The sequence below is a fragment of the Apodemus sylvaticus genome, chromosome 21 (genome assembly GCF_947179515.1).
Source record: "Apodemus sylvaticus chromosome 21, mApoSyl1.1, whole genome shotgun sequence".
Classification (NCBI taxonomy): domain Eukaryota; kingdom Metazoa; phylum Chordata; class Mammalia; order Rodentia; family Muridae; genus Apodemus; species Apodemus sylvaticus.
In genome coordinates, this window is record NC_067492.1 from 42,444,689 (window position 1) to 42,467,633 (window position 22,945).

The following is a 22,945-nucleotide window of genomic DNA, read 5'->3' on the forward strand; positions in this document are numbered from 1 at the left end:
AAAAGAAAAGGGCCAGGCCTGTTCTTCTCCTGTGGAGGCTTTGGTTAAGCAGAAAGTTTTAGCTTCTTTCTGAAAGGCATTTGGGCTTTTGAAGTCCCCTGCGGGAGCTCCCTCCAGCCCCTGGGAAGCCAGGCCCTGGCATGTCCCAATGTGCATGACCAGGATGGGGCCAGGCCACTCAGAGAAGGCAGCAGCAGGCCCTGGGAAATGTGCACCAGGCCTGTCCACTGGGGCCCGGGCCCCGCCCCCTCTGCTCGCATCCCTGTGGGGCCCAAGCCCCATAAGCTCTCTTCAGTGGCCTTTTGCCTGAATTCCCTCTACTCCCTCAGGCTCTGAACTCTGGCCTAGTGCCTTTTGGGCCAGAAGGTGGGTCTGGAATGGTTTCTTCATTCAGAAAGCCGGAAGGATTTTGCAAATGGGGAGACTGAGGCAGAAAAAGGCCACCCTGAGGAATCTAAACCAACTAGGTTGTGCTGGAACAGGCAGCGTTTGCTGAACACTGACAGTCAGAAGGACAGCCCCTCCCCTGTGATCCAGGGAACTGGCAGATAAAAGCAGGTGACTCTTCCCAAGGCTCCTCCCAGCGGAGTTCTGCCGCTCTGCTCTCTTCCCTCCAGCCCAGTTCTGGCAAGAGAGCTTGCTTCTGTGTGGGTCTATCTGCAGTACTGTCTCAGCTACACCGACTACTGAGCTTGAGAACCACTCAGACGAAGTGACAGTAACTCAGGTCTTCCGCTGTGCTCAGGGCTACACACGCTAGACATGCAATGTCCCACAGGACCTATCACCATGAGGTGCTCCCCGACCTGTTCCCCACAGTCACCCTGTGCTATTGGTGTGATTCTCCAAAGCTCATACTTGAGGGGGGTGTGGCTGGCACATGATACCCGCCCCCACTCCTGACTTCTAAGTCACACCTTCCCGGCTCTTTCTGCAACATGGACTACTGTGTTTCATGGCAGCTCAGCCCTGACCTCTGTTCCCCCAGCCTCTTCAGTTCCTAGCACTCACTGGATAGAACAGGGCAATGTGCTCAGATGGGAGTGTGTCCCAAAATCTAGGGGTCTACTTCAAAGAGCTTTTGGTCTAGTTGGGCAGGAAAAGCTTTCTAGCCCTTAGTTTCTGATCCTGCCAGAAAGCCATCAGAAAGTCATGACAAGAATGGCACAAAAAGCAATGTATTTGTCCAACGTCTCTCTCTGTCCCTGGCTTTGATGGTTCTTAGTTTAATGACATCACTACTATATTCTTAGCACCTGCAAGGCACTAGGATGTAATGAGGAACCCCAGTGGGCCCACTCCCCTTTTTCATGTCTGGGGTATCTTGTGTGCTCAGCTGATGAGGGGATACATCACACATGTTTATTATCTGAAATCTCTCTATACCTTGTATACTAAGGAAAAGCATCCTTCTAATACAATATGGATGGACAAGGGAAGGGACATGCTGGCACACTGGGAAAACCCAACCACCCACCCACCCACCCAACCAACCACCCACCCACCCACCCAACCAACCAACCACCCACCCACCCACCCAACCAACCAACCAACCATCTTCACCTAAGTGATATAAGCTAGCATGGTCTTTCTTAGTAGCCTCATACAGTAGTGGTCACTGGAGAGAGAGGAGGGTTTGCCACTGTTCTGTCACCTCTGTAGCAGGTGACATCAAAGGAAGGGTCAGCCCAGACCTAGCCTACACACAGACCATTACCATGACCTGTCAGTGGATGAACAGGAAAACTCCAAGGACAAAGCCAGTCTTCAAACAGCTTTGTCAGCCCAGAGAAGTGGAGGCTTTATCTTTTCACAGCAGTCTACCGTGGGCCACTTAGGGGCGGAGCTGTGAGGGTGTGTGTTTGTGCATTTGCATGTGGGACTTGTATAAGTTACGCCAGCCTCACCTGATCAAATGGGAGAAGCTTTGTTTGCCATCCGTGTCTTGAATGCTTTCAATTTGAGTTTGCATCTATGAGACTCTACTTCAATGAGAGCCTAATTCTAAATCTATCATGTCTTTTGTTACCAAATTTGCTAATAGCTTGTTTGATGGTTGATTCGGGCTAATGGACTTATGTTCAGTCCTAAAACATTGAGACATGAAATGTGGAGGTTGCATACTGGGGATATTTTATCCAACTGTTCCTAACTAAAGATTTTAAAATTGGATACCACATTCATTATACTGGATTTTTTTTTTTCTTTTTAAGTCAGGGTCTTACTTAGGTTGCCCTGGCTAGCCTGGAATTCATTATGTAGACCAGGCTTGCCTCTGCCTCCTGAATGCTGGGGTTAAGTGTATGTACCACCATTTTCAACTCTTTATACTGTATTTTTTTTTTTAAATATTTTAAAAATTGAAAATAAGGAATATCAAAATCTATAAAGCCAACCACAGACACTGTAGGATAGATATTTTGAGAGAATAAAGCCGGAAGTGAGCCTGGCTCAGAGGCTTGAGTGCTGTGCACAGGGTGGCTGGTGGAGGTCTGGTGGTGGTTTCAGGCTGGGCCAGTAGTTGCAAGCTTTCCGAGGGTGTGAGTCCACTGGGACCCTCCTGCCAAGTTGGTATCCTTGTTGCTGTGTGGGTGTTCGCTGCAGAGACTGCTGATGCTTGAAAAACTAAATAATTATAATAATGATGATAAAATAGAAATGGCTTTCCCAGCTGAGCAGAAACTAGAGAAGACAAGGAGGTTCTCACACCCGACTTATTGTTTTTGGCCCCAGGCTCCTACAGCCCTGGGGAGGCAGATGTCTGGGCCTGCTGCTGGCCTCTTTGAGTTGTGGTCAGGGGGACAATGGAGATCTCTGGGGAACTTCAGAAGCATCTGCAGGGGTTTTCCTCCCCCCAAATGTCAGGCTGAGAACTAGAAGCAGAGAAAGGAACATTCTTCCATCTTGTGCTTCACTCTTCAGAGTCCTCCAAAGCCTGAGTGTCAAGTCCCTGGAAGGGACAGTGTATCGACTCCTGTGCTGTACACTGGAGAAGAGACAGGGAACCCAGGAAGGGGAGCTGCTGGTTAACTGGGTTGCCAGGCTAAGAGATCTAGGCAGGGGGTCTGCTCCTGGTTCCCTATGTGTGTCTAGAGCTAGAGCATGCAGGGGAAGTGTATTTCACAGAGGATGGCTGATTATTAAAGTATAACAGAAGTCCATGGAGTTGAAGTTGAGCCTTGTGGTAGAGCACTGCCTCATGTGCTCAAGGTCCTTAGTCCCATCTTTAACACACACACACACACACACACACTCCCTATATATCTGGAGCAGCTGGGAAACTTCTAGAAGGCAGGTGCAAGACCATCTCAGAGGTGGTAGGTGGCATCAGGGAAGGAGGAGCCTTTAGGGACAAGGAAGGAATTTGTGTGTATATGACTGGCATTTTTTCTCTATGGTGAAAGTAAAAGACAGGGGTAAAAAGGAGGGTAGCAAAGGCCGGGGAACAACTCCATGGCCTCATCATGCCCCAGACGGGCAGCACTCAGCAGACACTGTGTTACCATTTTGTAGATGAGAAAATGGAGATATGAAAGTTTCTTGTTGTTGGAGGCTCTCCAGTAAGACCTCGAGGGAAGCGGGACTGGAGAGTTGATTGAATTGCCTCTCAAGCCTGACTGGAACTGCTTTCTTTGGTCCTTTGACTGAGCTACGTAACTTCCCCTTAAAACCACCCAGCACCTTCTCCCCCTGGGACCTCAGTGCATAGTCTATGCTGATCTCCCTCCCTCCCTCCCCTCAGACTCTCGGCTAGACCATCACAGGGACCCTTGCTTTTTGGCATCGCTTACACTGTATATTTTTCTCATGATTGTTCAAAAATAGAATTAAATTATTATTGGTGACTTATTAAAAGTTAACGCCCCTTTTTATTCCCCTAGGGAGCCAGGCCCAACAGATGCCAATGCTGTAGTTTTCAGTCATTGTTCTGGCACACAGTAGGCACACAATCAAGCTCAGTTAGAGTCAACAAGTCGACAAGGAAACGAACTTGTAGCCATTACTCCTTCAAATGGAGATTTTCCTAGTAAGACACAGAGAGAAAAAGTACTAATTTCAGATTGCATCTGTTCAAATGACTTGATATTTCAATTGACTGTGTTTGTGGTCTGTTTGTATTTGGATGTGAATGAGGAGAAGGTGGTTACCCAAGGCATTTGCACCAAAACATCTTTCTGTCTTCCTGTCTTCCAAGACAATCTCAGTTGTGTAGCTCAGGCTAGCCTCCCACTCCTGATTCTCTTGCCTGTGCCTCCAAGTACTGAGATGACCGACATGGGTCCCTTTGCCCGCACAGGCACATCTCTCGAAACACATTAGTGACTCTTGAGGAGTTTAGAAACCACAAACCTCAAAACCCATCATTTACTGTTCTGTTCTCTGGTCCTGTGTGGTTCTGTTGTCCCCCAGACGCCCCACAGATGGCCCTACAAGATACCTGCCTGTTTTGGAAGGGGTAGATTCTTCTGAGGTGCCTAGTCATATCCCTAAGGTGCACCAAACCTGAAGACAGTGCTTAGGGCAGGAGCCTCTCCTGCCTTCAAGCAAGGATGGGCTTGGAAGGAAGAGCCCATAACTATCCCTTCTGTGTCCTTTGCAGTGGTTTTTACCAGACATTCCTCTGAAGAACCCTGTCTTACTAGGAGGGGCCCAGACCTTTGGTTTCCTAAGGGTGCAGCAGGAGGTCAAACACCAGCAGCATTGGTCCAAAGTCTTCAGGCTGGTGAGAGAAGCAAGGCCCAAGTTACTAGGTATTTCTTGAGATCCCTGGGATGGGAGCTCAGCAGGGGTGAAGGCAGTTAAAGGGACACTACTGACTTTTTTTGTAGCTTTGCAATTTCCCTTAAAACAACCTTTTCTCCCCCCTGGAAGGAGTTAAACATGAAACAAGCTTCAGAGGACTCCAGCCGCAGCTGTGGGACCAGGTCGAGTTCCCTCCGTACCCTGACTGCGGCTAAGCTGGGAGACCTCAGCCGCGCGCCAATGGGGGGCAGGGATGAGCGTCGAGAGGAAACCGTGTGTGGCTGTGGAGCTCGGGAAGGGTCCAGAGAACTTTGTGATCTGCTCCATGACCCTTCTCCTTGAAGATTAGTTCCAAACGGTCCAACGCCGCCCCCTCCTCCATCCTGTTTCTGCCACCTCCAACCTCGGAGCTTCCCGCAGTTCCCTGAGGGTGGAAAAAGGGCAGCGACAAGGGTCTCCTAATCACCCCTCCTTCAGTCCTACACGCCCCCCTTCCCTACCACGCTCTGTTGTCTGGCCTCAAGGCTTTAGACTAGGCACAGTCCGCAGTCTCAGTACCCTAGAGAGCCAGAGCGCACAAGTTGGGGGCTGCTCCCTTCCCCCTCCACCTAGGAGAGGGAGCCCGCGGCGGGGGCACCCCAAGCCGAGGCCAATCGCCCCCTCCCCCAGCGTGTGCCATCTGCCGCCTGTCAGCCTCTCTCCATGGGCCTCGATCCCAGGCGCCGGCGGGGGTTGGGGAGCGACGGGTTCGGCCCCTCCTTCTTGGCGCCTTCCCAGGCGCTTCTCGGCCTCTGCCCTGGCCCTTGGCACCCCTTCTGTGTCTAACGCTGGACATCCCTAGGCAGTGGGCGGCGGCTTTCAGTCCCCGCGGGAAGCCTGGGACGGTGTGCACTCAGAGGCACGAGCTGCGGAGGAAGGGAGGGAGATGGTCAGGAATGGCAGCCCTAACCCCGAAGTAGGAGTGGCCCCCAGGGCCCAGGACTGAGACAGGAGGATGTCTCCGGTTAGACTCTCTCCCCTCCGGGGAGCCTAGCTCTCTGTCTCCCGCAGCTGGAGCGTTTGCCTTGGCGACGCAGAGCGCGGTCACCCGACTCAGCCTTGGAGATGGCCCTAGGTGCGCGCACACGGGCCCCTTTGCCTCAGGCCTTTCTCTGCAGCCGCTGGCCTGTGCTCCCAAGCCGCAGGGTTGCGGGGGTGGCTTCAACCTCAGCAATCAGCCCAGCACGAGCTTGGCGAAAAAGGCCCGGCAGCACCGGGAAGCAAACTGAGGGGGGCGCGGGCCCGGCGGGCGCTCAGGCCCAGGAACCGCGGGGCGCGGGCACCCTGCTTGGGGCGGGCGCCGCGCTGGGCTGGGCCGGGCTCTGCTCTCCGCGGGCAGCGGTTTTTTTTTTTTTTTCTTTTCCGTGAAAGGTTGCCCTGGGTAACTCGTCTCCGAGGGGACACAGCCCTCCCCTCTCTCCAAGTGGCAACTTATCGATCGGCGAGATTGATAACCCCCAGCGCCGCGCCGCTCACCCGCTTTGCTCTCCCTGCTGCCGGGCGAGCCGACCTAAGGTGGCGCCACTTGCTGGGAGGGGGGCAGTGTCGGGACCCCTCCCCAACTGTGACCTGGCCTTTGCGGCTGGTGGGAGAGGCCTCAAAGGGCAGTTTATGGGAACCGCCTCGGGATGACTGATCCCAGGGCCTGATGCGAGACTGTAAGAGCTGCCGGGACGCAAGGCGCCCCCTAGTGGCTGGGGCAAAACTTTGTGGAAAGTAGGAGCTGATTTCTTTCCCTAGGTGGAGGGAAGGGGTGAAATAAATATACAAGGTGTGCCGCGTATATGGTGTTTGGTTAGTTCGAACTAGGCGTGGGAGTTATACAGATGGAGGCGTAGGTTAGCTCAATAGTGGAAGATTCTCTTTGGTGTGGACAGAGATAGTTCTGGAATACCGAACCAGTGAGAAACGCCAGGTCCTGGGTATTTCTTGTGCGTGGATAAGTCTCAGGGGCCGCAATGCTGAGGCATTTCACCTTGGTTTGCTCCCCCCCCATTTTCTCACATTTTCAGTTTGTGATACTAAAGGCATCCGGGCAAGCCTGTCATCCCGCGTGGGCCTCTTATCTATTCTCTCCTCCTGCCCAGTGCCGTCAGAGCCCAAGCCCGGGCCCCGCGTGCCGGTGCGGTGCCCGCGCCGTGCCTGCCGCCACCACCGCGGTCCGGGTTTTGCGGGCGGCCGGAGCTGTATTTCCAGCGCTGTCCATCGCTCGGTGCTGTTGGCCCTCTCTCCGTCTGATCCGAGCCGGAGCAGTGCGGGGCGCCCCACGGGATCAGAGCGCTCCCCCGCCGGGACTCCGCTCCTCACATCCTCCTGCTGGGACCCGGCTACATTTCCAGCCAAGCCTGGCTTTATTATGTGTCTCTGCAGTGCAGCCCCAGCAGCCGGATCGGGAGGAGGAGAGCCAGCGACCACAAAGAAGACAGGAGCGCGAGGGAGGCTGGCGGGCGGGCCGGCGCCGGCTGGAGCGCGGAGGAGCCGGGGCGCAGCCGCCGCCGCCGCTGCCCGGGAGGACGGGAGCCCGGCCGCCGCCGCCTGCTCTTCCCCCTCCTCCGCCACCGCGGCCGCCACCTCCCCCCTCTCTCAGCCCCTGGTCCATGGAGGCAGCTAGCGGGGCCGGCGACTTGGCACCGGCCTGGGGATCGACTGCGCGTCGCGCGCTGAGCACCGCAGCCCGAGGGCAGGCAGCGGCGGCCCGGCACACCGGCTGAGCAATGCCCGTGCCACGGGCGCCCCTGCCCGCCTCCGCCTGAGCGCCCCCGCGCTCCCCTTACTCCTCCAGGGAGCCCGCATCAGATCGAGCCGAGAGCCAGAGAAGGGGGCGTGAGCCGGGGACCCCCAGCCGCGGCTTACAAGCCACTGCGGCCGTTTCGAGCCCCCCTCTAAGTAGGCTGAGTTGAGGGACCCCCCCCCCCCATTTATCATAATTTCCAAACCAGGCATTTGGGCATTTTTGAGCCATTAATATTTATTATTATTTTTTGTGTGTGTGTGTGTGCGGCAGGGGATAATTTGAAGGCTTTTTTTTTCCGGGGGGTACTAAGGTCCTGCGCTCCGGACCGCCTCCGGTCTCCTCGCCCCCTGAGACCCTACCGGCTCCAGCCCGTTCCCCCTCCTCAGATGGGTTCATTGTGAGCTCCGCACCGGGCTGTGTGGCCGGACGCCTGCAAACTTTGCACAAAAATCCGGCAAGGGGCGGAGGAGAAGGAGGAGGAGGGTGAGGGTGGCTGTGGTGTGGGGGAGAGAGGGAGGGGGCCGCAGGGGCCGGGGGCCGGCGGGGGGTGGGGAGGAGGAGGGGGGCGGCTTTTTTTTTTTTTTTTTTGCATAACTCGGCTCGGCCGAGTGGCCTCCGGACTCCCCGCGCCGCTGGGACCGCCGCTGGGACCCGGAGCCCCCGGCTGCCGCATTGCAACAGGCAGGGCCCCGGCGCGCCCCCCCGGGCCTCCTCCCGTCCCCCAGCGGCCTGGGCCGGCCAGGGCTGCCCCCCACAGGGAGGCTGCCGGGGACCTGCGGTCCGTTCCTTACGGCCGCCGACCCGGCTGCAAAAAACAAAGTTTCCGAGAGGCAGGCGGAGGAGAAGGGGGAGAAGGGCTGCCTGGAGCGGCGGGGGGCGGTGCGGGGAGCCGGCCGCGGACGGCGACGGAGCGCCCGGAGCCCCGGACATGTCCAGGCGGAAGCAGGCGAAGCCGCGATCGGTGAAAGGTGAGCGAGCGAGGCCCGGCGGAGGCGCGAGCAAGCGAGGAGGGAGGGAGCGAGCGAGGGAGGAGGGACCGGCGGGCGGGCGGGCGGCCGGGGACCGCGCGAGCGAGCGCCGAGAGGAGGAGGCGGAGGGAGGCGGAGGCAGAGGCGGAGGCGGAGGCCGCGAGCAGGAGGCGCCGGCGGCGGGGGCAGGACGCACACCCTGCCCGCCGACCCGATCGGGGCCGGCGCCGGCGCTCGCCGGGACCCTGGCTGGGGGGCTCAGTAGAGGGGCCCTCGCAGCTTGTAGCGCGCCGGCCCCCGGCCCGCGTGGCCAATCAAGGGGTGCGGGCCGACTTGGCGGGGATTGCGAATCTCGGCGGCAGCATGAGGAAGAGGCGGCGAGGACCGATGCCCCAGAGGCTCGCAGCCCCGAGGCGCTTTAGTTGGTCCCGGGCCTCGCTTGCTTTCACCGGTGCCCTCCTGGTCACTCGGGGACTCGGAGAGAGAGCAAGCTGGGCGCCCCCTCCCCGCCCCGGGCCCAGGCCGAGCTCCCGGCCCGGGCCCCCGCACTTCCTGCCGGCTCCTCCGAGGCCAGCTGGGCAGGGAGCCTCGCCAGGAGTTCATTGTCTGTGCCGCGCCGGCGGGATGCTGGTCCCCAGGGGAGCGCAGCGGCTGCCGTAAGCGCCCCTCGGAGCCGGGCGTCCGATACCACCCCGGGCAGCCGCGCCGCGGGCACCCAGGCTGTCTTCCGTACTGACTCCCCAGGGTGCGCACGTTTGTGAGGAGCTATAGATAGCCAAGTACACACATCCCCCTTGCTTTCTAATTCCTCGGAGAGCCCCAGTTTTGAAGGGACCCCTGGAGAGCGGATGCTTCAGGGAGAAGCTGCGCGAGGGCCTCCAGCTCCTCCCTGTCCCCTTTTCCCTCTCCAGCTAGTTCCTGCAGGCATGGCCTGCTGCTTTGTACCCAGTGTAGCCCCTGCCTGGTGCATTGAAAGATAGATTAGATGATAGAGGAGCAGGACGAGGGTAGCTGTGGTGCCTGAAGTCCTGAGGCCCTTGTCCTGGTCGACTCTCCTGATAACCTCTGGCCACAGCCCAGCTCTGCTCTGAAAAGTTCATTTCCTGGAGGCCTGCGCGGGAAGGCGTTGGGGCCGGCTCCCTTCCTGCCAGTCTTGCTCCTGGTTGGAATAGCTGGTGTTGAATCTGCACCACGTGGGTTTCCAGACACTTGGCTTCTCTTTGCTTCTAAAGCTCCAGGAGAGTCAGGGGCACCTGGCCCCACCGAGACCCTCCCTATGGTCTTAACTCTCAGCGCCGGCTCCTTTCTTTCACTGAGAGAAGTTGCGGCCGCTGAGCGCCCCATCCAGTTTCCCAATCTGGAGCAGTCTGACTTGTTCTACAGAACTGGAGATTCCAGAGGGTTCTGATTGTGGGACAAAGAGGCCAGAAAGGGAGACTCCCAGAAGACGACAGGGAAGAGGAAAATGGAAAGAAGAGCTTTGCAGACTGAAATAATATTTTATTTCTTTCCTTGGCCGACTATCCAGTTCTTGGAGAGGCACTTTGAGTGACCCAGAAGAAAAGTAGAGTTGGAATTATCAGTGGGGAAAGCAGTTTTGAGGCAGTTGATTTTGAGTTAAGCCTGTGTATAAAAGCAGATTGTATGTGTGTGTGTGAGTGTGTGTGTGTGAGATGCTTGTTCACCTTTAACCCAGTCTCTGTCTCCAAACCTCTCATTTTAGAAGGCAAGCCACAGAAAGCAAAGGTAGGAGAGATCACAGCAAACAGATGGGTGGGTGTTTCAAAACTGCCTGAACTGAATTCTAAAAACACTCCATGGATCACAGAGAAAGACTAGAATTGAGTTTCAGCCTTTCATGAAATGAGCCTTGAAATGATTTTTAACGAGTGCCCCGTCCCTAAATATATGTATTTGTATGTAGCAGGCAACTCAAGCAGTGACAGCCAAGTGGCAGGCAGACCAGCAGAGGTGTTTTGAGAAGTTCTGGAACATCAGCCACACATTTTGACCTTTCCATCCTCGGGGTCTGAAGGGCCCTTGCCCCCCCTCCTGACTCTCCCCGGGGCTCTTTCCCAAAAGCTTCTCCTGCCCTTTTAGTGCCTTTACTGAGGTGAATGAGGTGGAGATGTAAATGACCACATATCAAGATAAGAATTAAGAGAGAAGTTAATTTTGAATAGATAAGAATTGCAATAGGTGAAAGATTTATTGCTTCTTAAGAACTGCCCTCTTTCTCTCCTGAACTATTCCAAGGCCAGAGAGCTTAGGTGTAGACTGTCCCTTCCACACCAAGGGTTTGAAAGGACAAGGTCTGCACCTTTTAAAGATGCTTGAAGGTGCTTCTTAAGGAACAGCAGTTGCCTTTAACATTGTGTTTATTCCACTTTAACTCTACTGCTGTGTGTCAGAGCTGATGGAGAGGCATTGTGGACTTCCCCCAGCCTGGAGTATTCTGCTGTGAAAGTCGCTTGACCATAATTTGTAATTGATCTCGGAAATATGAAAGCCCATAGCAGGAAGGAAAGACAGAAATGTAACAATTTTGAATGAATGCTCAGAAAGTGTGATTTGAAAGCTAGGGTACTGCAGCTTTGAAAATCAAACAGGCCCCAGGGGTCACTTCCCACTCTGGACACAACCTCCCTCTGGAGTGGGGTCACTTGTCCCCTCAGGATGTTTGTCCTTCTTTGGAAAGCTCAGCTCTGTAGGGAGGACCCCGGCAAATAGGCAGTGGGGTGGGGGTTCTGAGGCAGGAGGGCAGGGAGTGAGCGGCCTGTTTTTCAAAAGCCTGTGATTTTGTTTAAAAAAAAAAAAAATCAACCTTCCAAAACCTCCCAAATTCATAAATGTTACAGAAGTCACATTTTCTGACCGATTTCCCTTTTTCTTTTTGTGTGCCTGTCCTGGTGGTGTGGCAGTTGCAACAATTTGTTTCCTTTGATGATTTTGGCCTCATTCCCTAGGCTGTTGTCATCTTGCTCACTGATGCTATTTTGGCTGAGAATACCAGGGAGTTTGGTAACGATTACCAGCAGGTCTCTCTGTCTTTCGACATTGAGGAGATCTGTCCTCCTTAGGCTGCACGAGAGGCCTCTTCACTCCTGTAGAAAATGAATATCCCACTCCCCAGCCTCAGTTAAAAACTTTTCAATAATTTGTACTATGGCTGATTTTCTCTATTTTAGCACTGTGTATTAGCTAATTACAGTTCTTAATATTAATTAGCACTTAGGTTGGGTCCATGCACTCTACCCCTACCATCCAAGATGACCACTTGTGACTTTTGTACTGTCGTTCATTTCTTTGTCTTCCCTTGACAGCTTGAGCACCTCAAAAGTCCATCTTAAAAATCTGGTGGTCTAGGGACTTGGGAGCAGTGTGGCTTACCATTGTGCCTGTTTCCATGGAAATAATTGAGGTGTAATAAGTAGAGGCATTCTGAGGTTACAGGTTTCTTGATTCAGCAGAGACCACATGCGAGTGTAAATGGCTGAGATTTGTTTGGCTAAATGTACATGCTCTTGCAGGAAGGGCAAGACAAATCCTTTGTAGATTCCTTAGATTTCTCTGGGTTCAGGTAGAAGACATTCGAATCCTAATATTTAATTCCTTCCACACCAATTAAATTACTGATCCCCAGCTTTAGAAAGACCTGTTTCAGGCTAGGAAATATCCTTTATGTCTAGTAATTGCTATTTAGGTTCTTACACTTGTTTCCTTGCAAAAACTTAATAAGCAATAAAATAAGATAACTATGCGCCTCTGGCAGGAGAATCGTGCTAAATGTTTAACTGTGAGGTGTCTAGTGTGTATTCGGTAGGAAAGGTGCAAAATGCCGGTGATTTCCCAGTCATAAAGCAATTCAGTAGAACCAGCCAGCCCTGGCAGTGCTGTGGCGTGTTAACAGAGGAGGAGGAGGACCATGGGAGGAGGAAACTGGAGCACAGCATCTTTAGAATGCAGCCTTCCTAGCTGGAGACAGAAAGGCTGGAGATCTGGTTCAGTCAAATATAAAGTTGCAACAATTGCTGTATCGGTAGCCAGCTCTTAAGCGGGTGGCTGTGGAATTCTTCCCCTGATGTTGGATTTAATAGTCTAGCAATTAGATGCATTGATTTCTCTTAACTGTTCATTTGGATGTGTAAACGAAAGGAGCCCACCACTGAGGCTGCGGTGTAGGCTTGCCGCCTGGCTCTGAGGAACCGTTGCTTTAGGTGGTGGTGGGGGGAATAAATCCTCAAGGCAGTCATAGGATGACTTCTGCTTTTAAAATTTCTGTCATCTTGCAACAAAATGAAGAGCACCTGTTGTTTCAATATTCAATAGAAGACCAAAGGTGTCCAGTTTTTTTTTTTTTTTTTTTTTTTGGTCTGAACAGTGAAGCCCCCTTGCCTGCCAGAGACGCTTCTGGGGTAATGTCTGTCTCTGAGGTATCAGGATTGAGTGCATACTTTTTCTACATTGCCTATTAGGTGTCAGAGGGGCCAGTCATACCGCCTTGAATCCTTCTGGTTTAGAGGATCTGTTTCCCTCCCCTCCATCTATCACAATTGTCTAAGGCCTGCGTAGGCGTGCACCCTTTAAGGGTCAAGAACATCCTCGTGTGCTCTCTGGTGGGCTGGTGGCTAGGTGGGTTACTTTGGAGAGGCAGTAGATCATGAGGTCTCATGAACATTAGCCCTGCTCACCTGATGTTTTTGGGTCTTCGACTTTGTGTGTTCATCAACTGCAGATGCACAGGCATTCAAACTGTCGTGAGGTCATGGAAACGGAACTGAAGGTGGACAGGTTTCTTTATGACTTGGTCCTTTTGCCAAGGTGTTGCTGTTAGGATTCCTTGAGATGTGTGGGTCTAGTTAGTGTACTATGGAGACTTACTTGGGCGCCCTATTACTATGGGTAGCTGGGAAAAATCCAACATGTTGTTTCTTCAAATACCTATCTGCTGGCAAGGTCATTAAATGCATAGAGGACTTAGACTAGCTTTGTACCCAGAAGGGCCTGACAAAGCCTGGACTGGTTCTATCTTGGTTGAAGTTTTTGGCATTGGCTATTAGCTCTTCTGAGCCTGCTGTGGGCTCCAGGCAGGGGGAAATGAGTGGGAGAGATGGGAATGGAAACTTCTGATTCCTAGCTTACCTGGCAGGGTCTGGGACAGCCAATGATTGGGGTTGTACACTCAGTAAATAAAAATACTTTCCCTCTTTCAAGGATGCCAATTAGCTGATTGCTCCTCATGGCTGTCTTTAAGGAGAACGGTGCTTTACCTATCTTCTCGTACAAAGGTTTGATTTTTTAATGTCTTGTGAAAAGGATTCTCTTTGTCTTGATTGATGTCAGGAATAAAAGCATGATGGTAATATCCCTCTGAAAGCTATTGTATTGTCAGCCCTGGCTGACAGCGGGAGGGCCTCCCAGCGTTATAGATTAGCACTGTGAAAACACTGACATTTTCTTTGTTACACTGCTGTTGTTCTCCCTGCAAAGTCAATTACACAATGTCAGCTCAGTTACGGAGTTGACTTTGGAAGTAGCAATGGTTTTCATTCTCGTCTTTAAGATATAATTTTCCTTTGTTTTATTTATTTATTTATTATTTATTTATTTATTATTTATTTATTTAAAACCCGCCTTCCTCCATGGTTATTTCCCCTCACTTGTGCCTCTGCCTCTCCCCCACCCCCACCCCCCCAAACCCCAGAAGAGCGTCCCTTCACCTAGACACACACTCTGGTTTCATTTGTGGCAAGGCACAGTCAGAGACTGACTGCTACATGATTATTTTGGAATTCTGCTCATTCATATTTCCCTGGCTTCTTATTGATACAGTAGCAGCCAAGATACATAAAGAACCCTTAACAAATGAGATTAAAGTGTTGATAATCTCTTATCAAGTGGGTTTTCTGGATTTGGGGGTTGGTCACTGAACTTGACAAATTCAGTTTTCTTCCTTTTTCTTTTTGTTCTGAGACTGTAGCTAAAGCTTGGTTTTCTTGGGTTCATGGGACCCTGGCAAAATGTTTTATTTAATTACTTCTTTTATTTATTTATTTATTTATTTATTTATTTATTTATTTATTTATTTATTTATTTGAGACAGGGAATCTCTGCATAGCCCTGGATATCCTGGAACTCACTATGTAGACCAGGCTAGCCTCGAACTCACACCTATCAGCCTACTTTTGCCTCTTGAGTGCTGGGATTAAAGTTGTATACCACCACATCTGACACTGATAGAATTTTTTGGCGACAGGATCTTGCTGTGTAGCCTAGGCTGGCCTTTTGATTTATTTTATTATTTTTTAAAGATTTATTTATTTATTATATATGTAAGTATACTGTAGCTGTCTTCAGACACTCCAGAAGAGGGGGTCAGATTTCATTAGGGATGGTTGTGAGCCACCATGTGGTTGCTGGGATTTGAACTCAGGACCTTCAGAAGAGCAGTAGGTGCTCTTACCCACTGAGCCATCTCTCCACCACCACTCCTCGATGACAAACACTTTTTCTGTTACCCAGTATCTGTAAGCTTTGGATGTTGGAGGCTGGGGCTCTTGAGTTTGGGTCACACAGTGTCAGAGTAGAGGGGTCTCCATAGGAGAGTCATACACTTTGCCCCACCCCCATTTCTACCATAGAGGGCACCTTGCATTTGGAGTCTCACAAGGTGGTCCTAGCCTTTTCTGGACACAGGAGGACTTGGTATCTCTATTGTAGTGCCAAGCTCTTCTGGAGAAGGAGGAAGGCCTTGGGGTGGCTTTCTGCAGCGTTCATCTCCATCCTTCCTCCTCAGTTCCCTCATCGCGTCATGGGGGAGGCAGATACCTGCCTGCAGAGGCTTGTACAAGTGTCGCCTCACTGCTGCCTGGCTGAGGGCCCCTCGTGAGGAGCTGCCGTCATCCTGGACTCCAGATGACAGGGAGAGGGACCCATCAGGATAGTCCGTCCTAGGATTCTAATTGTGGGCCCCCGAAGTTGTTATGAACCACCAGACAAGAGCCAGTATTCAGCAGCAATTTGTCAGGACTAATTTTGTTTTTCTCCAATAATTGAAAATTAATGTCTTGAAGTGAAAGCAGATGTTCATGTCATCTTCTGAATTGGGATATAAAATGGGGCTCTGTGGATGTGCTCACTAATTTAACAGCCACTTTTCTCTCCTAGATAATGGGGGTACTGGGGCTGATATCACTTAAGGGCCAGGGACTAGCTGAGAGAGAGAGAGAGAGAAGAAGAGAGAGAGAGAGCTGTGTTTCTTGAAGGTTCATTTTGAGAGAACACTAAATGAAAGGCTTTCCCTGGACTGTGGAACTTCTAGAGTTTATTGTTTTGGAAGTTCCTGCTAGAGTGTGAGGCTTTGTGTGGGGACAGTAAGAAGAAGCTGTGGCCTGGGGAAGAGCCTAACTTCCTCCAAATGTGTAGCCCTACTATTGTGTGAATAAAACTGGTTACGATTGCAAATTAGTGGCCCACACCTTTCATGCCCGGAGGCAAGGGCAGGAGGATTTCTTTGAGTTCTAGGTCAACTTGGCTCATTCTGTAAGTTTGAGGCAGCTGGGAAGACCCAGTAAAACCCTGTTTGAAAAAGAGTGCAAGATTGCAGCTGGTGGGCCCAGATTGGGAAGGTTCACCTGACTGCTCTGAGAAGTGTTTAAAGGATTATAAACTAGGGCTGCTGAGATGGCTCAGTAGGTAAAAATGGACAACAAGAACCAATTTTGGCAAGTTGTCCTCTGACTTACACATGTGCGCATCAACACCAAACAAACAGACGTGATTTGGGAAAGATTATAAAATTGTAAAAATCAATAAAGTTTACCATGCAAAATGTGTGTTAAGAGGCTTGAAAGTGTGTGTCATACGGTGCCGTTTGGCCATCTCTGCCATCTTCCCGTGGACCGCGGTAGTGGCGTAGCTGGAGGGTCTGTAGTCTAGAAGGCACCAGAGTGCTGGCTTGGGAGCTGCTGAGTGGTCTGGTGGCCATTGTCAGGATTGCAGCACTTGCCCTGTCCTCAGGGACACCACACTTCTGCTGCTGGATCCTGGTTGAGCCTGACTAGACAAGGAACCAAGGTAGGCCAGAGCCCAGAGCCCCGAGCCTGCTAGGACCCAGACTGCCCTTTCTTGTCATCTCACCCGATCGCTCCTCCTTGGCTCCCCTGAGAACAGAGAAATGGCATTTATGGAATGACTGCTTTGAATCTTACTCTTTTGAAATTCCCAATGTGGGCGCATAGGTATGGGTGTTGGTGCAGAGCCACTTTAGTCTCCTGGGGGTGGGGGTGGGGGTGGGGCACCTTTTCTACCCCTGCCTTTCCAGCAGTTGAGATTCGCCCCGTTAATTACCTGGATGGGATTATTTTGTGTGGCCCTGACATTCCTGTTCCTCTCTGAGGTTTATTTTACTTCTGTTGGTTAAAACATACTGCACCTCTGACTCCCGCTGTATCCACTTTTACCTGCACGAAGGCAGAGTGATTACCATCCCGATTTGGTGAAGGGACAGGACATGGTTAGACTAGACAGCTGGGCAGGGTGGTTGCCACACCCAGGTTAGACCCTCCTCTGCGCAGGCGCAGTGGAACCTTGCAGCTACCAGGATGTTTCTGGTTTCTGAGCTGGAGGGAGAGCTTTGTCCCTAACCCCCAGGGGCAACAGGTTGGCCCTTAGGGAGAGGAGAGGCAATCACCAGCTTTAGAGCTTCTCTAGAGAGAGGGGGTGCAGGAGGAGTGCGGGTCCCAGTGGAGACTGATGGAAAGAGGGGGCTCTGGAGGCTGCAGAGTGCTGTGCCTCTGGAACCGGTGTGCAGAGCCCAGGTTAGCTTCTACAGATGCTCCGTCATCCCTTGTGGGGGAGTCAGCCAGCCAGGCCTTTCCTCTTTTACCGTTGGGTCCCTCCATCCTGGAGGTCAGTGAGTGGATGATGAACCACCTTGGATACAAACTCATCTTTAATGTTTCTGGCATCCTTAGTCTCATCCAGCCCGGGCCGGTACACTTTCGCGCTCAGGGAGACCGCTCTCTCCATCCATCTGTGTGATGACGTGATTTGGGCTTTCAATTGTAGCACTCTCTCTAACTTAGCTGTGGTAGCCTTGGTTCTGCTTCCTAGGGCTACAGTCTACAGTCCTTAGTCCGTAGAAACCAGTCCTTTTGAGAGATGGTAGCATCTGTCTTCTTCAGGTGAGAGGATTCACTGAGGTGCCGACACACTGTTGGGCATCTGGGACTCCATATTTGTACTTGGTCTTTACCTGCTTGCCTGGGTTGTGGGTCTGGAAACCTCTGACTGAGCAAATATGGTGGTTGTTGGCGGAGTACGTGTGAGCGGGTAAACAGTGAGAGGGGAATAAGTGTGTGGGAGATGTGCAAATGTATGAACCTGGGGAGAGTTAGTGAGCAAGGGTGGGCTGCAGGCGTAGATCCCGTCCGAGGCCCGAGTAGGATTTCCTGGCGTCCGTATCTGAGGCAGGTCCTGCTTCCTCCCTACCTTCCCAGCCTCTGTTTCAGGGAAGGCTGTGAGGCTTCTGCCTGTTGAAGCTGGGGGTAGCTGGCGTCATCTCCCCTCCATCCTTGCTTGCTCCTCTGAAGCCACTGTCTCTTGTTCTGCACACCTTAGAAACGAGAGTTTAGCATGAGATTTTAATCTGCCTTTGGATCAAACTGTAGAACTTTGCCCCCCCCCCCCCCCATGCTTTCCTGGACGCTGCCATGCTCCTGCCTTGATAACGGACTAAACCTCTGAACCTGTAATCCTGCCCCAATTAAATGTTGTCCTTATAAGAAAAAATAATAATTTGAAGTAGTAAAGCGGAGTGCTTGCCTGAGCACACCTCATGCTATCTCCAGTGAGCTGCCACAGAACTCCAGGGGTCACACTGGAAATGCCTGCTTGGTTTGGGGCTAGCCAGAGCTCTCTGTAGTTCAGTATCACTGGGGGCCTGCAGACTGCTTGTCTTCAGGGTTTGCCCAGGAGCAGTGGTAGTAGTGAAGGGTGGGGCTGAATCAAAGAGGTGGAAGGAGACTGTGAACCATAATGGCCTGGTGGCCTTTTAGTCACCTAGAATAGAGGAGAATGACTCCCTTTCTGAAGGTAAGCCTGGCTTCTCTCATGGGAATGAGAAAGGTTAGAGAGCATATACTCTAAGGCCTCAGGAAAGACAGTTTATTGTCCGTGCCTGTTTCCAGTTGGATTGCTACTGTCTGCTATGAAGAAGAATTGAAACCAGAACCTTGGACCCAAGGCCTTGTGTGTGTTAGATGGATGCTGTAAACTCTAAGCTACATCCTCAGCTCTAGTTTTTTTGTTTATTTGATTGATTGACTGTTTGCTTGTTTTTGGTGACAGTTTTGCTCTGTAGCCAGCCAGGCTGATCTTGAACTTGAGATCTTCATGTTTCGGCCTCCCGAGTGCTGGGGCGACAGGTGTGTGCCATTGCTTGCAGCCTAGGTATTGTTTTTTTTTTTTTTTTTTTTTTTTTTTTTTTTTTTTTGATTCATAAAAGCAAAGCAAGGGAGAGTGAATGGGTTGGTAGTGATGGATCCAAAGGAATTACTCTAGGGATTCTGCAGTGTGCAGCTGGTCCTGTCCTGCTCTCCTGCCCTCTTGGAGACTGAGGAGTGTATGGGAGAAGAGAGGCCGTGGTAGGACCTGACAGCTGTGTGAGCATCTTGAGATGCCGGAGAATCTTAGAGTTTGCGGGGGCGGTGTGCCAGCTATGTAGACGCATTTGGCCCTAGGGGCTTGGCCAAGTGTCCCTGAAGCTGTCTCTTTGAGTATCTTTTTCATCCAGGAAAGATGAAGGTGGAGAATGACCAGGCCATACGCATGTCCATCCAGAGCCATGGGGAGGGCACGTGTGGGATCAACACTGTACAACCCCAACCACTTGTACCTTCACACGATTCCTGGTTGACTTTCTGTTCTGGAGATGTGGAAACTGGCACTGAAATGCCCTGGCCAAGGTCATTCAGAACAACTAGGATTTGTGGATAAGTCTTCGCCAGCTCCAGAGCCCGAGCCAGTGGTCATTAGCTTTATAATTACACTGGCAGCCCAGGAAAGTAACAGACAATCTGCTTTCTCTAGTGCAGAAGTCTCTGGCTCTGTAGGAGCAGGACTCACTCAGCCCTGCCTCCACATTTCTGTAGACGCCCACTGCCTTTGGGCTGGCCGTGCTCATATCTTAAGTGAAAGTAAATGATTTCTGAGCCGGGTGGAAGCAAACACCTTTAATCCAGGCATTCTGGAGGCAGAGGTGGAGATTGTGAGTTTGAGGCTAGCCTGGTCTACAGTGTGAGTTCCAGTTCAGTGTGGTTATACAGAGACCCTGTCTCAAACAAAGAAACTAACACACAAACAAGATAGTTTATATACGTTGGTGTTGTAACTGCGTGTATGTCTGTATAAGAGTGTTGGATCTCCACCTGAATAGGAATTATAGACAGTTGTGAGCTGCTATGTGGTACTGGGAATTAAGCACAGGTGCTCTGGAAGAACAGCCAGTGCTCTTAACCACTGAGCCATCTCTTTGGCCCAAGATTTAATCTTAAAATAACTTAATTCTATTTCTTCATAGTGGCGGTGGCTGTGATCTTCTTATCTATAACAGCTACACATGCACACAGATAGCATCTTAAGCTCCCTGACTATTTATTCTACCTATCATTTAGTATTCTCACACAGCACTGGTTCCAGTCCTGGTTGTACAGTTTTCTCTTAGACACCCAAAGTAGTTACATGACCTGGGTCAGTAGTGCAGAATTTTTGAAGATTAGGTCCCAGGTTAGTTTTCCTTTTGAAGCTCTCTGTAAAAGGAATGTATCGCCCGAGCTAAAGACCATTAGCACGGAAGTTACGACCGTGCTAGTGTTGTTGATCTCCACGTTAACAGCTAGAAGGCACTGAAATTTCTGTACAGTCCTCTGCTGGTGGATATGTAATCGGCTCCCGTGTTTTGCTGTTACAGTCACGTGGGAGCATCCTCACCTCACATACGGAGTTTTGTGTTCTTGTTTGAGCATTTCTCAGTCCTGATCTCTAGACGTGGGATTGTCCATCAAGGAGTATTTGCTTGAACAATTGTGTAGCTATTTCCAGACTGACTTGTGAACATCACATCAGCTCATCTATCATTAACTAGTGTGTGAAGCTGGGTTTCACCTCATCCTTAACTGGAACGTTTTTCTCCCCTTCTTTGTTTTGGTTTTCTTTTGCTAAGAAATCACACATTGTTTTTTTTTGTTTTGTTTTGTTTTGTTTTTTTTATACACACTTTATTCGAAGATTTTTTTATTCAATATATTTTTTATTTACATTTCAAATGATTTCCCCTTTTCTGGCCCCCCCACTCCCTGAAAGTCCCATAAGCCCTCTTCCCTCCCCCTGTTCTCCCACCCAACCCTTCCCACTTCCCTGTTCTGGTAGTGCCCTATACTGCTACACTGAGTCTTTCCAGAACCAGGCTACTCCTCCGTTCTTCTTGTACCTCATTTGATGTGTGGATTATGTTTTGGGTATTCCAATTTTCTAGGTTAATATCCACTTATTAGTGAGTGCATACCGTGATTGATCTTTTGAGACTGGGTTACCTCACTTAGTATGATGTTCTCCAGCTCCATCCGTTTGTCTAAGAATTTCATGAATTCATTGTTTCTAATGGCTGAATAGTACTCCATTGTGTAGATATACCACATTTTTTGCATCCATTCTTCCGTTGAGGGATACCTGGGTTCTTCCAGCTTCTGGCAATTATAAATAGGGCTGCTATGAACATAGTGGAGCACGTATCCTTATTACATGCTGGGGAATCCTCTGGGTATATACCCAGGAGTGGTATAGCAGGATCCTCCGGAAGTGACGTGCCCAGTTTTCTGAGGAAACGCCAGACTGATTTTCAGAGTGGTTTTACCAATTTGCAACCCCACCAGCAGTGGAGGAGTGTTCCTCCACACATTGTTTTTATCCACACTTCCCTCATTAGGGACATTTCTTGTGTTTATGGGCACTGCTTGGGTACCCTCTTTCTCACACATCCGTTCATTCTCATACATCCTAAGCATCTGACCTAGGTGAGACTCAGCCTGGTTCAAAGGAAGATTCAGAGGGAACCAAGTGGAATACATGCTGGGAAAGTCTGAATCCCTGAGTGCTGGATCAGACATAGGAGAGAGAGGCGCAGGCCTTGGGCTGTGGCGGGGTAGATGGAGGGAATTCCTTTGATAGGGGAATGGGCAGAATCCATTTCTTCAGTGCCTTGAGGATGGGATCACGCCACCAGGAGTGGCTAACGGCTGTTGAAAGCTTGTATGCAGGCACAGACTGTGACTTGGATCCGGGTGCTCTCTTTCACTGTCTAGATGGTCTCCAGCTGGCCTTTTTCTGAGCAATAGCGATTCTTTGTTTTGTTTTTGTTTTTAAGGGCAAGCATTTCTCTGCGTAGCCCTGGCTATCTTGGATCTCGCTTTGTAGACCAGGCTAGCCTTAAACCCTGAGATCTACCTGCCTCTGCCTCTGCCTCCTGAGTGCTGAGATTAAAGGTGTGCGCCACCACTGCCTGGCAATAGTGGTTCTTTTTTTTTGTTTGTTTGTTTTGTTTTGTTTTGTTTTGTTTTTTAAGACAGGGTTTCTCTGTGTAGCCCTGGCTGTCCTGGAACTCACTCCGTAGACTAGGCTGGCCTCGAACTCAGAAATCTGCCTGCCTCTGCCTCCCAAGTGCTGGGATTAAAGGTGTGCGCCACCACTGCCTGGCAATAGTGGTTCTTAATCATGACTCCTCAGCTGAGCACCCTTCTCACGAGAAGGTCAGAAGTGCTCAGAGAGTTGCAAGTCAGGTGTCCAAGGTTGTGCAGTGACCTTGTGACGGGATTGTGGCCGAGGGAAGAGCCAGGACATCCTGGGAACTTGCTGCTGTGATGCTCCTGGCTTGTCCTCTCCATCCTCCCTGTAGATCATCTCCTTTTGGTCACTGGCCATCGATAGGATGGGATTGTTGGGAGAGCAGGGCACTGCTACAGAATGGGCACAGATGTGTGTGCACCTGTGGGTCTGTGTGCTTCTGTGTGTTTCCTCAAGGGTGTCTCATCTTTGTACCTTTGTGTTGGAGTCAAGGTATGGGCATGTGTGAGTTAACTTTGGATGCTAGCCACCCACAGAGGAGGCTTTGTGTATGGCTTCTCTGTATCCATCATTTCGGTGTTCAGGAGCAAGTCCTGTGTACCCAGCTCCGTCCTATTGTAAACACCAAGAGGCAGGTCTGCTCTCGGAAAGTCCTTTGACTGTTTGTAAAATCACGGTTTGAGAACGGTATGATGTCTCCTGTGACCAGAGGCACTTGACAACACCGGATTAAGCAGAGTTACAACTTTCTTAAACCTTTAGGGTTTTTCTGATCCTTTCAAATGCTCATGTGAGAGTGTCTCGGAGAGCCTCATGGTTTGTGAGGAGCACTAGATCCCTT

General features: G+C 51.1%; 1 protein-coding gene across 2 annotated transcripts in view; it reads left to right on the forward strand.

The window, feature by feature from the left end:
* The first annotated feature begins 5,626 nt into the window (after positions 1–5,626).
* Znf423 (zinc finger protein 423) overlaps positions 5,627–22,945 on the forward strand; it is a 310,351-nt gene continuing 293,032 nt past the window's right edge. Inside the window, exon 1 of one of the 2 annotated variants that reach the window (XM_052166856.1) lies at positions 5,627–5,857. In XM_052166856.1, the coding sequence (XP_052022816.1) occupies positions 5,848–5,857 (10 nt within the window). In that variant the 5' untranslated portion in view covers positions 5,627–5,847. Of the gene's footprint in view, positions 5,858–8,120; positions 8,485–22,945 lie in introns of those variants that run through there. The other variant, XM_052166855.1, reaches the window with a different exon arrangement.